The sequence below is a fragment of the Pteronotus mesoamericanus genome, unplaced genomic scaffold (assembly GCF_021234165.1).
Source record: "Pteronotus mesoamericanus isolate MK-2021 breed Mesoamerican mustached bat unplaced genomic scaffold, CSHL_Meso_final scaffold_31, whole genome shotgun sequence".
Lineage (NCBI taxonomy): Eukaryota > Metazoa > Chordata > Mammalia > Chiroptera > Mormoopidae > Pteronotus > Pteronotus mesoamericanus.
Window position 1 is genome coordinate 26,375,803 of NW_026555312.1, and position 14,426 is coordinate 26,390,228.

The following is a 14,426-nucleotide window of genomic DNA, read 5'->3' on the forward strand; positions in this document are numbered from 1 at the left end:
CGCACACTATACATGGCAAAATACGGTATCTATTCAGCCTTACCTTCATAGCATTGCTCATTTGAACTACAAACATCAAATTACTGGTGTGGCTATTTTTGCAATTTTCCAAAGGAGCTTGCATGCCTAGAAATTAATTCATTATATACACTGGGCCTTATGGCTTTACGGCTTTATTTTCCTGGAAACCCTGGTTAAGAAAACACTTATCTTTACATTAGAAATATCACTGATATTGTAAACCTTTAAAATATAACAAAACTATACTTGGCTTCACTTTACCTGGCTTGCTGTTGGTCGTTTTTTTGGATTCCAATTCAACATTTCAGTCATGAGCTGAATAGCTTCATTACTGGCATTGGGAATAAGAGTTTTTAAGTTTATAGGAACACACTGAGGAAAACGGAAATTCATCGCAGATGCAAGCTGGTACCCTTCTGGCCAGTCATTCTGTTTAAGAAATATGTAAGTGGAGAGAAAGCAAAAATAATATTAGTAATAAATTTAAACAGAGTCATACAAATCACTTACATGTGAAAATCAGTTGATTCATATAAATGAATTTAAGAATGAAATACCATGCCCTGGCTGGGGGTGGCTCAGTGGATTGAACACAGGACTGCAAACCAAAGAATGAAATACCAGACCACTATACAATACATTGCTACGAACAGTATTAAAATAACATTGAACTGAGAGTTAGGAAAGCATGAAAAAGCACTTTTATGAATTTCAAAATATTAAACACTTGTCTAGTATTTGGATGATGATGATGATGATGACACTCATGTGACTTTGAACAAATGAGATACATGCTTTACAAAGTGTCTGATCATGACAAAGATCCTCATTGTAATTTATACACTGCAACCAGTGCTAAAAATTGCACACTTCTGGTCATGATGGCAGCGTAGGCAGACGTGGCTCACCTCTTTGCACAACCACATCAAAATTACAACTAAAATGTAGAACAGCCATCACTCAGGACCATCAGAAATCAGGTTGAATGGAAGTCTGACAACTTACTACACAATGAAAGAAAGCACATCCATCCAGACTAGTAGGTGGGGCACAGATGTGGAACGGGCTGGTCCCTCACCCCCATGTGGTGGATAAAAATTCAAGGGGGATATCTCAGGAGTGAGGAGTCCCAACCCCACACCAGGTCTCCCAGGCCAGGGTTCCAGTGGCAGGAAGATAAGTCCCTACAACTTCTGGCTGCAAAAACCAGCAGGGATGGAATTGGTGGAAGAAACTTCTGGAGGCCCAAGAAGTTGCTCTTGAAGAAGCCACACACGGACTCACCTACTCAGACTCACTCCCTCTGAGCTCTAGCACTGGGGTAGCAGCTTGAAAGGCACCAGTGGCAAAAGGGAGGAACTGAAGTGTCTGGCGTCAAGGCAAGCAGAGGCCATTGTCCCTTTTTTAACCCTCCCCCTACAGGGCTAGCAAGCCGGTCCCATATCTGAGACTCCATCAACCTAGCTAACAGTGTTTGACCCACCTTGGAGATCCCCAGACTCTGCCCCACCCATCCTATGGTGCTGCTCTTCCATATGATTGGCTGGTCTTGGCTCACGCTTCACAGATTCCTAAATCCTCGCAAACAAGCAACAACAGGCCTCAGTGAGCTGCCAGGCCCAGCACTAGCAGCAGCCAGCCTAGATTCACAGCTTGGCTTTGCCTGGGAATCTCCAAGCCCAGCACTAGTAGCACAAGAAAAAAGATTACGAGATGTCTCAAGGAAAGAAAATGATTTTGAGAGGGAAGAGGGAAAAGAGGGAAAAGAAATAATAAATGTAAGGATTAGAAACCAGGCTAGAAAAAGTACATAATAAAATTTATTACCATCTCAGATTGCTTTGTGGCTCAGGCAGAGTGGTCTCTGGCAAAACACGGGTGAAAACTGACTTTGGCCTCAACACCCAGGAAAACACCAGGGCCAGCACACCCCGTGGACAGCTACAGACCACCTTGGAGCAACACCACTGTCCCTGCACTGGTCCTCCACAGAGGGCAGATGTTGGTGGTCAGTGGTCACAGCCAAACCTTGCAGCTGACTGACCTGGATAAATCCCTCCCATTGATCTGCCAACAGCAACCAGGGATCAACTACAAGAGGAGGGTGTGCTCAGCCCACAGGAAGGGCTCATGCTGGGTGATAGGGGAAGCTGTGCCACTGGACCCTACAGGATACCTACTACATTAGGCTACATGACCAAGACACGGAGTCAAAGAAGCTGTACCTAATACATAGAAACAAACACAAGGAGGCTGTCAAAACAAGGAGACAAACATGGCCCAAATGAAAGAACAAGTCAAAAGGTTAGAAAAAGAACTAAATAAAATGGAGATAAGCAATCTATCAGATGCAGAGTTCAAAACACTGTTTATAAGGATGCTCAAGGAACTTAGTGAGGACCTCAGCAGCATAAAAAAGACTTCGTCAGAAATCAAAGATACACTAATTGAAATAAAGAACAGCTTACAGGGAAACAACATAGTGGATGAAGCCAAGAATCAAATCAATGATTTGGAACAAAAGGAAGCAAAAAAAAACACCCAATCAGAACAACAAGGAGAAAAAAGAATGCAAAAAAAAAAAAAAAATGAGGATAGTATATAGGCAGCCTCTGGGACAACTTCAAGAGGTCCAATGTTGGCATCACAGGGGTGCCAGAAGAAGAAGAGAAAGAGAAAGAAACCGGAAATCTGTTTGAAAAAGTAATGAAAGAAAACTTCCCTAATCTGGTGAAGGAAATGACCATGCAAGTCCAGGAAGCCAAGAGTCCCAAACAAGATGGATGCAAAGAGGCCCACTCCAAGACGCATCATAATTAAAAAGCCAAAGTTTAAAGGTAAAGAGAGAATCTTAAAAGCAGCAAGAGGAAAGCAGTTAGCTGCCTCCAATGGAGTTCCCATAAGACTGTCAACTGATATCTCAAAAGAAACTCTGCAGGCTAGGAGGCATTGGCAAGAAATATTCAAAGTCATGAAAAGTGGGTACTACAGCCAAGATTGCTCTACCCAGCAAAGCTGTCATTTAGAATCAAAGGGTAGATAAAGAGCTTTCCAGACAAGAAAAAACTAAAGGTGTTCATCCTCACCACACTGTTATTACATGAAATGTTGAAGGGACTTATTTAAAAGAAAGAGGAAGATCAAAACTTTGAACAATAAAATGGCAAAAAATACATACATATCAACAACTGAATCTAAAAAACAAACTAAGAAAGCAAGAAAAACAGAGACAGAATCATGGCTACGGAGAGTGTTTTGTTGGCTGCCAGAAGGGAGGAGTGTGTGGGGGCCTGGGTGAAGAGGTGAGGGGATTAAGAACTACATATAGGTAGTTTCAGAAAATCCATGGGGATGTAAAGTAGAGTACAGGAAATGGAGTAGCCAAAGAACTTACATGCATGGCCCATGGACATGAATAATGGTGGGGAGATTGATGGAGAGAATGGGAGGTGCTGGGTGGATGAGATCAAAGTGGGGAAAATTAGGAAAACTGTAATAGATAGCATAGTGAATCAAATATGACTAAAAAAAATAAAAATTTCACATAGCTAGGAAATGACAATTATCTAAAAGCTTTAATAGTTACTGTTTGCTCTGGCTGGTATGACTCAGTGGATTGAGCACCGGCCTGTGAACCAAAAGGTTGCTGGTTCAATTCCCAGTTAGGGCACATGTCTGGGTTGCTGGCCAGGTCCCCAGAAGGGGGTGCTTGAGAGGCAACCACACATTCATTTTCTCTCCCTTTTTTCTCCCTCCTTTCCCCTCTCTAAAAGTAAATAAATAAAATATTTAAAAAAATAGTTACTGTTAACCATAGGCACCTAATAATTTAATTAAGATATTATTATATATATTTAAACTTATTAAGTACATCCCAGAATGTAAGATCTAGATAAATGTAGTAGTTAAGTGAAAAGTATTCAGTCCAAGAACTCATATGTCCATGGCGGAGGCATATAAAAGGGAACAAAGAGAAGTTAAAGAGGATAATCCAGGACACCTGGGGTAATGAGTTGATGCTAATGAAAATTCACAGAGCAAGTATGTAAGAGTTTAAGTAAGGATGTCTATGTAGTAGTCAGTTGGTCATCAACTCAAAGTTAAATATATAGAATTCTAAATATGGAGCATTTTCCCTAGGTTCTTAAAGGCAAGCATCTTTTTTCTTCAGTGTATTGGGACTCTGGCTTCCTATAATCCTCATCCCACCCCAATTTTAAAAAAATTAAGAATTACATGGAAATTAACCATTAAATCATAAACCTATTTGAAAATAAAAATATCATATAGTTAGGCAAAATTTATAAATAATCAGAAGTTATAACAATTTAAGGACAAGAGTACTTACTTTTTTTGGAGTCCCTAAGACTTGGCAAATTTTAAAGATTTCATCTACCTCACTTGTCCCTGGGAAAAGTGGTCTGAATGTATATAGTTCAGCCATTATACTCCCAACAGCCCACACATCAATGGGAGAGCTGTAAACTGACGATCTTAATAAAACTTCAGGAGCACGATACCTATGAAAATAGAAAAGAAAACGAAATACAACAGACTATTTTGATTGTGGTTTCAACGATGGAGTGGCGGTAGGATTCTGTTCTGTTTGACCAAGTATTTCAGTCAAGGAACAGCTATTAAGTGACTTCTGTGCATTGGGCATTTGAACAATGTGCTGGGGTTAAATTGGACATCACACATTTTCTCAGACCACAAACAATTAGTAGGGCTGGAGACTAAAATAAATGAAATGTTCAAATAGCCTATGACAGGAATTCAAATGAATGAACATGGAAGTGTGGTATTTGATATATTAAGAAAAAAGGGGGAGTTTTGAATGGAAGCAATTATATTCTGAATGGAAACAGTATATAATTTTACAAAATATTATATCCATGATATATCCATATTAAGGACAGGGAACAAAACATTAACAAAGATTATCCCTGAGTAGTGGGGTTTTTTCCTTTCTTCATCCTTATCAGTTTGAAAATGCTGATTTCCTCAACTGACTCACTTTATTCACAGTATTTTTACTTGATAAAAATAGTCTATAGGAGCAAATTTACCTGGTAGAGAATAGTCTCAACTGTAACTCTTTTTTTTTTGCATTTAAATGTGTAAATATTTCAGCCCAAATGTTTTACAGTATCGCCTTTTGCTTCTGTTCAGAGTACCTTTCTTTGACAACTTTATTGGGATATAATTCAAATAATATATGATTCATCTGTTTAAAAGAGTATGATTCAATAGTTTTAACTATATTCACAGACTTGTGCATCATCATGACACTAAATTCTAGAATATTTTCAGTATCCCAAAAAGAAACCCTATACCTCTCCAATATACCCTATGCTGCCGACACTAATGTATTTTCTGTCTCTATAGGTTTACCTATTGTGGGCATTTCATATCAATGTAACCATATACCTTCTTGTCCTTTGTGACTGGCTTATTACACTTAACATATATCCAGGGTTCATCCATATTATAGCGTGTATTAGTACTTTACCCATTTAAATGCCAAATAACAACTTGGGGCAGTGAACACACAATATAGTGTACAGATGATGTATTGTAGAATTCTTCCCCTAAAGCCTGTAAAATTTGGTTAATCAATGTCACTCAAATAAATTCAATTTTTAAAAAAAGTTAATGAGGTATGTACTCCAAAAAAAAATGTGCCAAAAATAATCCATTGCATTGACATACCATATTTTGTTTATACATTCATCAGCTGATGAACATTTGGGTTGTTTCCACTTTTTGGCTATTATGTATATTGCTGTTATGAACATTCACTTACAAGTTTTTGTGTGGATGAGTGTTTTAACTTCTCTTAGGTATACATACTTAGATGTGGAATTGCTGGATCAATCGCATGGTAACTAGACATTTAACCACTGAGGAACTGCAAGACTGTTTTGTACAATTTTACTTTCACACAAGTAACATTAGAGAGTTCCAATTTCACCACATCCTTATCAACACTTGTTATTACCTGCTTTGACAAGTAGTTTTTTGAAACAAAAATTGTTTTGAATGCTTTGCCAAATTTGGATGTTGAAAACAAGTCTTAATTTAAAACTCCCTTTCAGTATAGAACCTAAATTTACCCAGTTGAAAATAGAAACTCCTTCAAAAGTTCTTCCTTCAAGAAGAGATATTCTAAATCTAGTTATACATTTAAAAAAATAAAACTAGTACACTGTTTGAGCTCTAGTCATTTAATTTGTTCAATTTCTCCTTTGCATTTGTAGGGATAAAAATCATTGTCTTCCTGTTTGGAAACATCATTTTTTATAATTACAATTTTCTATAAACTTCAAAAATTTTGTGTTTTTGGTACTCCATTTATCAAAAATTCTGATGAAAGATTTCTAAGTGATTTGGAATAAAATGCAGCCATAATATAAAGGACTTATTTCCAAAGAAGCTAGATACCATTGTCAATCACTTTAATTGATTTACCAAGTAATTCTTCAAAGGCTCAAACAATTCTCAAATTTGAGTGATAGCATGTCCGACCAAGATGGAGGCATAGGTATATACACTTTGCCTCCTCACAAAACTAAAAGAAGGACAACAAATTTAAAAATGAAAAATAACCGGAACTGCCAGAAAATCAAACTATATGGAAGTCCAACAACCAAGGAGTTAAAGAAGAAACATTCATCCAGACCAGTAGGAGGGGTGAAGATGGACAGCTGGGGCGCAGAGGACATGCATCAGGGTGGCAGCTGGAAGACTGGGTGTGCAAGGAGGTGCCTGGCAGACCAGGTGTTCCCACATTTACATGCAGATAAAGCATGAGGAACAGCTGGGGAAGGAGACAGACCATGAAATCCAAGGTTCCAGCATGGGAAAAGAAAGACTCAAAGCCCCTGGAGGTAAATGTTAAGGGGCTTGTGATGGCAGGAGAAACTCATAGCTTCACAGGAGAGTCTGCTGGAGAGACTCACGGGATCCTAGAATGTACACAAACCCACCCATCTGGGAATAAGCACTAGAAAAGCCCACTTTGCTTGTGGGCAGCGAGAAAGTGACTGAAAGGTGGCAGAGAGCGGGGCAAGTGGCACTGATCCCTCTTGGTACCCTCCCCTACACACAGTGTCACAACTCAGTGACCTGGGTTGCCTAGCCCTGGTGAATACCTAAGGCTCTGCCCCTCCCACATAACAGGCATGATGAGACATGGAAATATGGCCCAAATGAAAGGACAGATCAAAGCTCCAAAAATAGAACTAAGCGATGAACAGATAGGCAACCTATCAGATGCACAGTTCAAAACACTGGTAATCTGGATGCTCACTGAATTGGTTGAGTATGTTCGCAAAAATGGAGGGAAAATCAAAGGCTATGCAAAGTGAAAGAAAAATATACAGGGAACCAACAGTAAAGGGAAGGAAATCGGGACTCAAATCAACCACTTGGAGCAGAAGGAAGAGATAAACATTCAACCAGAACAGAATAAAGAAACAAGAATTCAAAACAATTGGGAGAGGCTTAGGAACCTCTGGGAGAACTTTAAGTGATCCAACATGCGAATCACAGGGGTGCCAGAAGGAGAAGAGGAAGAGCAAGAAATTGAAAACTTATTTGAACAAATAACGAAGGAGAACTTCCCCAATCTGGCCAAGGACATAGACTTCCGGGAGATCCAGGAAGCTCAGAGAGTCCCAAAGGAGTTGGACCCAAGGAAGCACACACCAAGGCACATCATAATTAAGTTACTCAAGATTAAAGATAAGGAGAGAATCTTAAAAGCAGCAAGAGAAAAGGAGACAGTTACTTGCAAAGGAGTTCCTGTAAGACTATCAGCTGGTTTCTCCAAAGATACTTTGCAGGCAAGAAGGGGCTGGCAAGAAGTATTCAAAGTCATGAGAAGCAAGGACCTATATCCAAGATTACTCTGTCCAGCAAAGCTATCATTTAGAGTGGATAAAGGGTAGATAAAGTGCTTCCCAGATAAGTCATGTTGAAGGAGTTCATCATCACCAAGCCATAAGTATATGAAATGTTATAAGAAAGGGACTTATCTAAGAAAAAGAAGATGATCAAAGACTCTGAACAGTAAAATGATAACAAAAATCACAACTATCAACAACTGAACGTAAAATAAAAACAAAAACAAACTAAGCAAACAACTAGAACAGTAACAGAATCACAGAAATGGAGATCAGAGGAGAGGGAAGGGGGAAAGAATAGGGGAAAAGGTACAGCGAATAGGCAGCATAAATAGTAAGTACAAAATAGGCAGGGTGTGGTTAAGAACAGTATAGGGAGTGGAAAAGCCCAAGAACTTAGATGTATGACCCATGGACATGAGCTATGCAGGGGGAATGCTGGGGGAAAGGGGCAGAGCAGGGTGGAGGTGAATAAAGGGGAGAAAAAAAGGAGGACAAACTGTAATAGCATAATCAATAAAATATATATCAAAAAATAATAAATAAAATAAAATCTGAGTGATAGCAAATAGATAAAGCACATGCTGCACTGAAGTATATTTTTTTGTAGTCAACATCAATGTCACCAAAAAATTCTGTAGTTCAGTGACTCTCTATATGTGTGTAAATATAAAGTGTAAATTCTGACAACTGTGACTTATATTTTGATTGGTCTGACACAGATTTAACTGCCGATGGAAATGAGTGCTATCTGATATATTAAGAAAAAGGAAGTTAGCTTATTTAGATACAGTTACAAAATTGATATGCAATCATTCTAGCTTTCTTCATTTATAAAGAACACTGGTTTTATGATGCTGTGCTCCACTTAAATTTACATTTGTAATATCACTGCAATGTTGAACTTTTTAACTGAAATTACAATAGCATTTCACCTTTCTTAGAAAGAACTTCCAGAAACTTTATTTTTGTTTCTATGGATTGCAATGAAAAAAAATCAAATTACTATTAGAAATAAGGTAGCTGATTATTCTGTTTCAAACATTCAAAGATACTCATTTAAAACTAGACTGTCTAATTGCAAAGTTCTACCTTGACTAAAGAAGCTTATACATTCATAGTCAATCACTTACTTTTCATATCTAGAAAAGAAAACTTGATAAAGAATAGCAAAAAAAAGCCCAACATGAGTAGAAGAAAAGAAACAAAGATCAGAGCAGAAATACACAAAATAGACTAAAAAATAACAATAAAAAAGATCAATGATACCAAGAGCTGCTTCTTTGTAAAGATAACAAGATGGACAAACCTTTAAGCAGACTCATTAATAAAAAAAGAGAGAAGACCCAAAATCAAAAATGAAAAAGGTAACACCTGACTCCACAGAAATACTAGGGATTGAAGAAAATCTTATGAACAAGTGTATGCCAACAAATTGGACAATGTGGGAAAACTGGATAAATTCCTACACACATAAAATCTTCCAAAAACTCAATCAGGAATAATCAGAAAGTCTGAATAGAAAAATTACAAGTGAAACAGAGCAATAATCAAAGAACCCCCAACAAACAAAAGTCCTGGACCAGATGGCTTCACAGGATAATTTTACCAAACATTCACAGAAGAACTAACACACTTCTCAAACTATTCCAAAAAATCCAAGAATTCAGCAGACACCCAAGCTCATTTTCCAAGGCCAGCATTATGTTAATTCCAAAACTAGGTAAAGACACTACAAAGAAAGATAATTATAGGCCAATATCCCTGATAAACGTAGATGCTAAAATCCTCAACAAAATTATTAGCAAACAGGAACCAGTAATACATTGAAATGATCATACACCATGATCAGCTGGGATTTATTCCAGGAATGCAAGGTTGGTACAATACCCACAGATCAATAAATGTGATACATACACCACATGAACAAAATGAAGGATAAAAATCACATGATCATATCAACAGATATGGGAAAAGAAGCATTTCATAAAATCCAGCACCTATTTATGATAAGAACTCTCAGCAAAGTGGAATAGAGGGAACATACCTAAACATAATAAAGTCCACATATAAAAACCCAAAGTCAATATAATATTCAATGGGAAAAATACAAGTGTTTCTCTTAAGATCAGGAACAAGACAGGGATGTCCACTTTCACCACCCTTACTCAACATTGCACTGGAAGTCCTAGCCACAGCTATCAGACAAGAAGAAATACAAAAGCCCTAGCAGAGTAGCTCAGTCAGTTAGAGCTTTTCCTCAATGCTCTGCAGTTACAGGTATCTGACCTCTGGTAAGGGCAGATACAAAAAACAGCCAATGAATGCATATCTAAGCATGATAACAAATAGATGTCTTTTTCTCTAAAAAAAAAAAAAAATTAATAAATAGGAAGAAAAAAAGGCACCAAACAGGAAAGGAAAAAGTAAAACAGTCAGTATTTGTAGAGGACATTGTACTTTTATTTTTAAAATTACGTATGATTCACTATGCTATCTATTACAGTTGTCATGATGTTTACCCTTTGGTCCCCATCCACCCAGCAACCCCACTCCCTCAGGCAATCCCCCCACCATTGTTCATGTCCATGGGCCATGCATGTAAGTTCTTTGGCTACTCCATTTCCTGTACTCTACTTTACATCCCCATGGCTTTTCTGTAACTACCTATATGTAGTTCTTAATCCCCTCACCTCTTCACCCAGGCCCCCACACACTCCTCCCTTCTGGCAGCCAACAAAACACTCTCCGTAGCCATGATTCTGTCTCTGTTTTTCTTGCTTTCTTAGTTTGTTTTTTAGATTCAGTTGTTGATATGTATGTATTTTTTGCCATTTTATTGTTCAAAGTTTTGATCTTCCTCTTTCTTTTAAATAAGTCCCTTCAACATTTCATGTAATAACAGTGTGGTGAGGATGAACACCTTTAGTTTTTTCTTGTCTGGAAAGCTCTTTATCTACCCTTTGATTCTAAATGACAGCTTTGCTGGGTAGAGCAATCTTGGCTGTAGTACCCCGCTTTTCATGACTTTGAATATTTCTTGCCAATCTCTTCTAGCCTGCAGTGTTTGGTTTTTTTTAATTTATTTTTTTGCATTTTCTTTTATTATTAAATTTAAATCATGTTTATTCTATTACAGTTGTCTCGGTTTTTACCCCTTTACACCCCTCCACCCATCCCACCCCTACGCCCCACTCCCACAGTCAATTCCCACTCTGTTGTCCATGTCCATGGGTCATTCATAAATGTTCTTTGTCTAGTCCCTTCTCCTTCTTACCATCTTTGTCCTCTTTCCCCATTCTCTCTGGTCACTTTCAGTTTGCTCCATGTCTCCATGCTTGTGGTTTATTTTGTTCATTAGCTTATTTTGTTGAATAGAGTCCACTTATAGGTGAAATCATACGGTATTTGTCTTTAATCAACTGGCTTATTTCACTTAGCTTAATATTCTCCAGTTCCATTCATGTTATTGCAAAAGTTAGAAGTTTCACCTCTCTCTCTCTCTTTTTTTCTTAAATGTATATTGACTTTATTTATTTTTTTAACTGTCAAAGTTAATTATAAAATATTAAAAAATTTAAAACCATTATAAAGTCTCAGCAGTTAAAACATGACACATGCACCAAAATAATCAAGTTGATCAATGAACTATAATGAGCATTCTAGAGACAAAGGTATATATCTGTCTGACAGTGTAATATATGGTTAAGTTGATATTTCAAATCAATGGGTAAAATAAGGCTTATTCAACAAATAAGGTGCATGGACCAGTATTACTTGAAATAAAACAAATATAGAACCCTATTTCACACATTATACAAGAAATATTCAAGTGAGTTAAAAATCAATATGTAGAAACTAAGGAATTTTAGAAGAAAATAGAACTAATATTTTTCATGACTTGAAGTAAAATATTCAACCCCAGAAGCTATAAAGTAAATATTGACAATATGACTATATTAAACATTTAACTATATAGTAATATATACATATAAAAAGGTTAAATGACAAAGAATAGAATAGAGAAGTTTTGCAACACATCTAAAACATGGTCAATAGGTTTTTTTATTTTTAGGGAAAAAAGTTCTACAAACCTTTTATCAATAAATGGATAAAGAATACCAAAAAGTCATTTAAAGCTTTTTTTAAAAAAATAATAGATATAGGCAAGAAACATACTAAAACAGGTTTAGTTTCAACAAATAATGAAGGAACAATTAAAATAACACATCATTGTCACAATCAGATTAATGAGTATTAAAAACTTTGGTACTATCAAGTATTGGCAACTCTGAAAGGAAGTGGGTATTCATAGAAATTTTTTCTTCATCCTAAAGCAGCCCCTTTAGCATACTTTACATAGCTGGTTTGGTGGAGGTGTATTCTTTTAGCCTTCTTTTGTCTGGGAAACTCCTTATTTCACCTTCCATTTTAATTGAGAGCCTTGCTGGGTAGAGCAGCCTTGGTTGCAGGCCTTTGCTTTTCCTGACTTGGCATATTTCTTGCCACTCCCTTCTGGCGTGCAGTGTTTCTGTTGAGAAGTCAGCTGCTAGCTGTATCGGGGCTCCCTTCTATGTTACTACCTGTTTCTTTCTCCCTTGCTGCCTTTAGGATTCTCTGTTTGTCTTTGATATTTGCCATTTTAATGAGGATGTGTCTTGGAGTGGGCCTCTTTGGGCTCCTCTTGAATGGGACCCTCTGTGCTTCCTGGACTTGTGTGACTTTTTCTCTCCTCCAATTTGGGAAGTTTTCTATCATTACTTTTTCAAACAGGTTCTCTGTCCCATCCACATCCTCTTCTCCTTCTGGTATCCCTATTATACGGATATTATTACATTTCAGGTTGTCCTGCATTTCCCTAAATGTCTCTTCATTCTTTTTGATTCTTTTTTCATTTTCTTGCTCTTCCTGGGAGCTTTTTTCTATCTTGTTCTCCAGCTCGCTGATTTGGTCCTCTACTTCATCTAGCCTGCTTTGGATTCCTTCTACTGTGTTCTTCAATTCAGAAATTGTGTTCTTCATTCCCTCTTGTCTCTTATTGATAGTTTCTATGTCCTTTTTCATGCAGATATAGTTTGCAGTAAGTTCCTCATAGTTTCCCTGTAGTTTTTGGTAATTCTCTCTGAGCTCACTGAGCTCATTGAGCTTCCTTAAAACCATTGTTTGGTACTCAATATCTGATAGTTTATTGCTTCTATTTCACTGAGTTCTCTTTGTGGGGATTCCACGTTTCCTTTCGAGTGGGGCGTATTTCTTTGTCTTCCCATTATTTGTGAGACTCTTCTCTTTTGCTTCTGATTCTTAAGTTGATCTGTCTCGATTTCCTGACTTTGTGGTGTGAACCTCTATGGTTGGAGACCGCTGTTTTTACTTTCTGGATCTGCTCTCTGATGATGTCAGATGTTGACCTGTCTGACTTTAGGCAATCTGTTTGAGACTTCTAGGAATCTACTGTCTGTGGCTATCTCCTTCAGCTGTTAATCTAGTCACTCTGCACTCAGCAGGCTGACTTAGACAGCTCAGGGCAGGCTGGACTCCCTCCTAGGGGCGGGGTTATTAGGTCCTCTGACACTGGTGCATATGGGGGAGGAGTCAGCACTGGGATTCCGACAGCTACTCTCTCTGTTCTCTCCCCAAAGCCTCTGTCTCCGGTCTCTCCTCAAGTATCGCCAGACCTCCCTGCGTCCCCTTTAACCAGGGATCTTCTTCTGTGGCTGCCACTCTGCACTCAGCAGACGGCCTAGACAGCACAGGGCGGGGTAGATCCCACCTGGGGGTGGGTCTATTGGGTCCTTTGATGCTGGTGCTGCTCATGGGGCATGGTCTCTGCCAGACCAAGATGGCTGCTGCCACATGGGGGATGAGTCAGCACTGAGATCCAGCCCGCTACTTACTCTCTCAGTTCTCTCCCAAAGCCTCCTTGCCCAGTCCCTCCTCAGGCACCTCTAGTCCACTCTGCCCTGCCTTTGCCAGAGGCCAGGGTAAGTGGCTGCAAATAAAAATTTATGAGTTGGCCCTTTAAACAGTTCTTTGCATCTCCATCCGCCTGTCTCCGGCAGAGAGAAACCCTACCACTTTTTGCAGCTGGCTGTTTTATGTGAACTTTTTAGGCTCTGGTGCTGTGGGCTAGAGATCCCCACTTCTGATTTACACCCTGCTCTTCTCAGGGGGATCCAACTGGCCATTTCAATATCCCTCTGGTGCTGTTGCCCGTGGGCACCCTGCCCTCCTTCTCGAGTCTACCACACTCCTTACCTGTTAGATTGTGCCAAAGCCAATTCTTCTGTCTCCGAAGTTACAAGGCTCCCCTCTCTCTATTGTTCAGTTGTTTGTTCCAGATGATTTTTCCACAATTTAGTTGTAATTACAGGTTGGTCTGGGAGGAAGTCAGTGTGACTAACACTCACTCCTCCACCATCTTGATTCTCCTCCAGAGTTTCTTTTGAGATACCAGTTGACAGTCTTATGGGAACTCCATTGGAGGCAGCTAACTGCTTT

General features: G+C 38.5%; 1 protein-coding gene across 3 annotated transcripts in view; it reads right to left on the reverse strand.

Annotated features, from left to right (window-relative positions):
• Positions 1-14,426, reverse strand: part of MAK (male germ cell associated kinase) — a 90,810-nt gene that overhangs the window by 43,513 nt on the left and 32,871 nt on the right. For all 3 annotated transcript variants that reach the window (XM_054592113.1, XM_054592112.1, XM_054592111.1), the window contains exons 6-7: positions 4,370-4,541; positions 283-450 (exon numbers count right to left, since the gene is read on the reverse strand). In XM_054592113.1, coding sequence (XP_054448088.1) covers positions 283-450; positions 4,370-4,541 — 340 coding nt within the window. The remainder of the gene's footprint in view (positions 1-282; positions 451-4,369; positions 4,542-14,426) is intronic.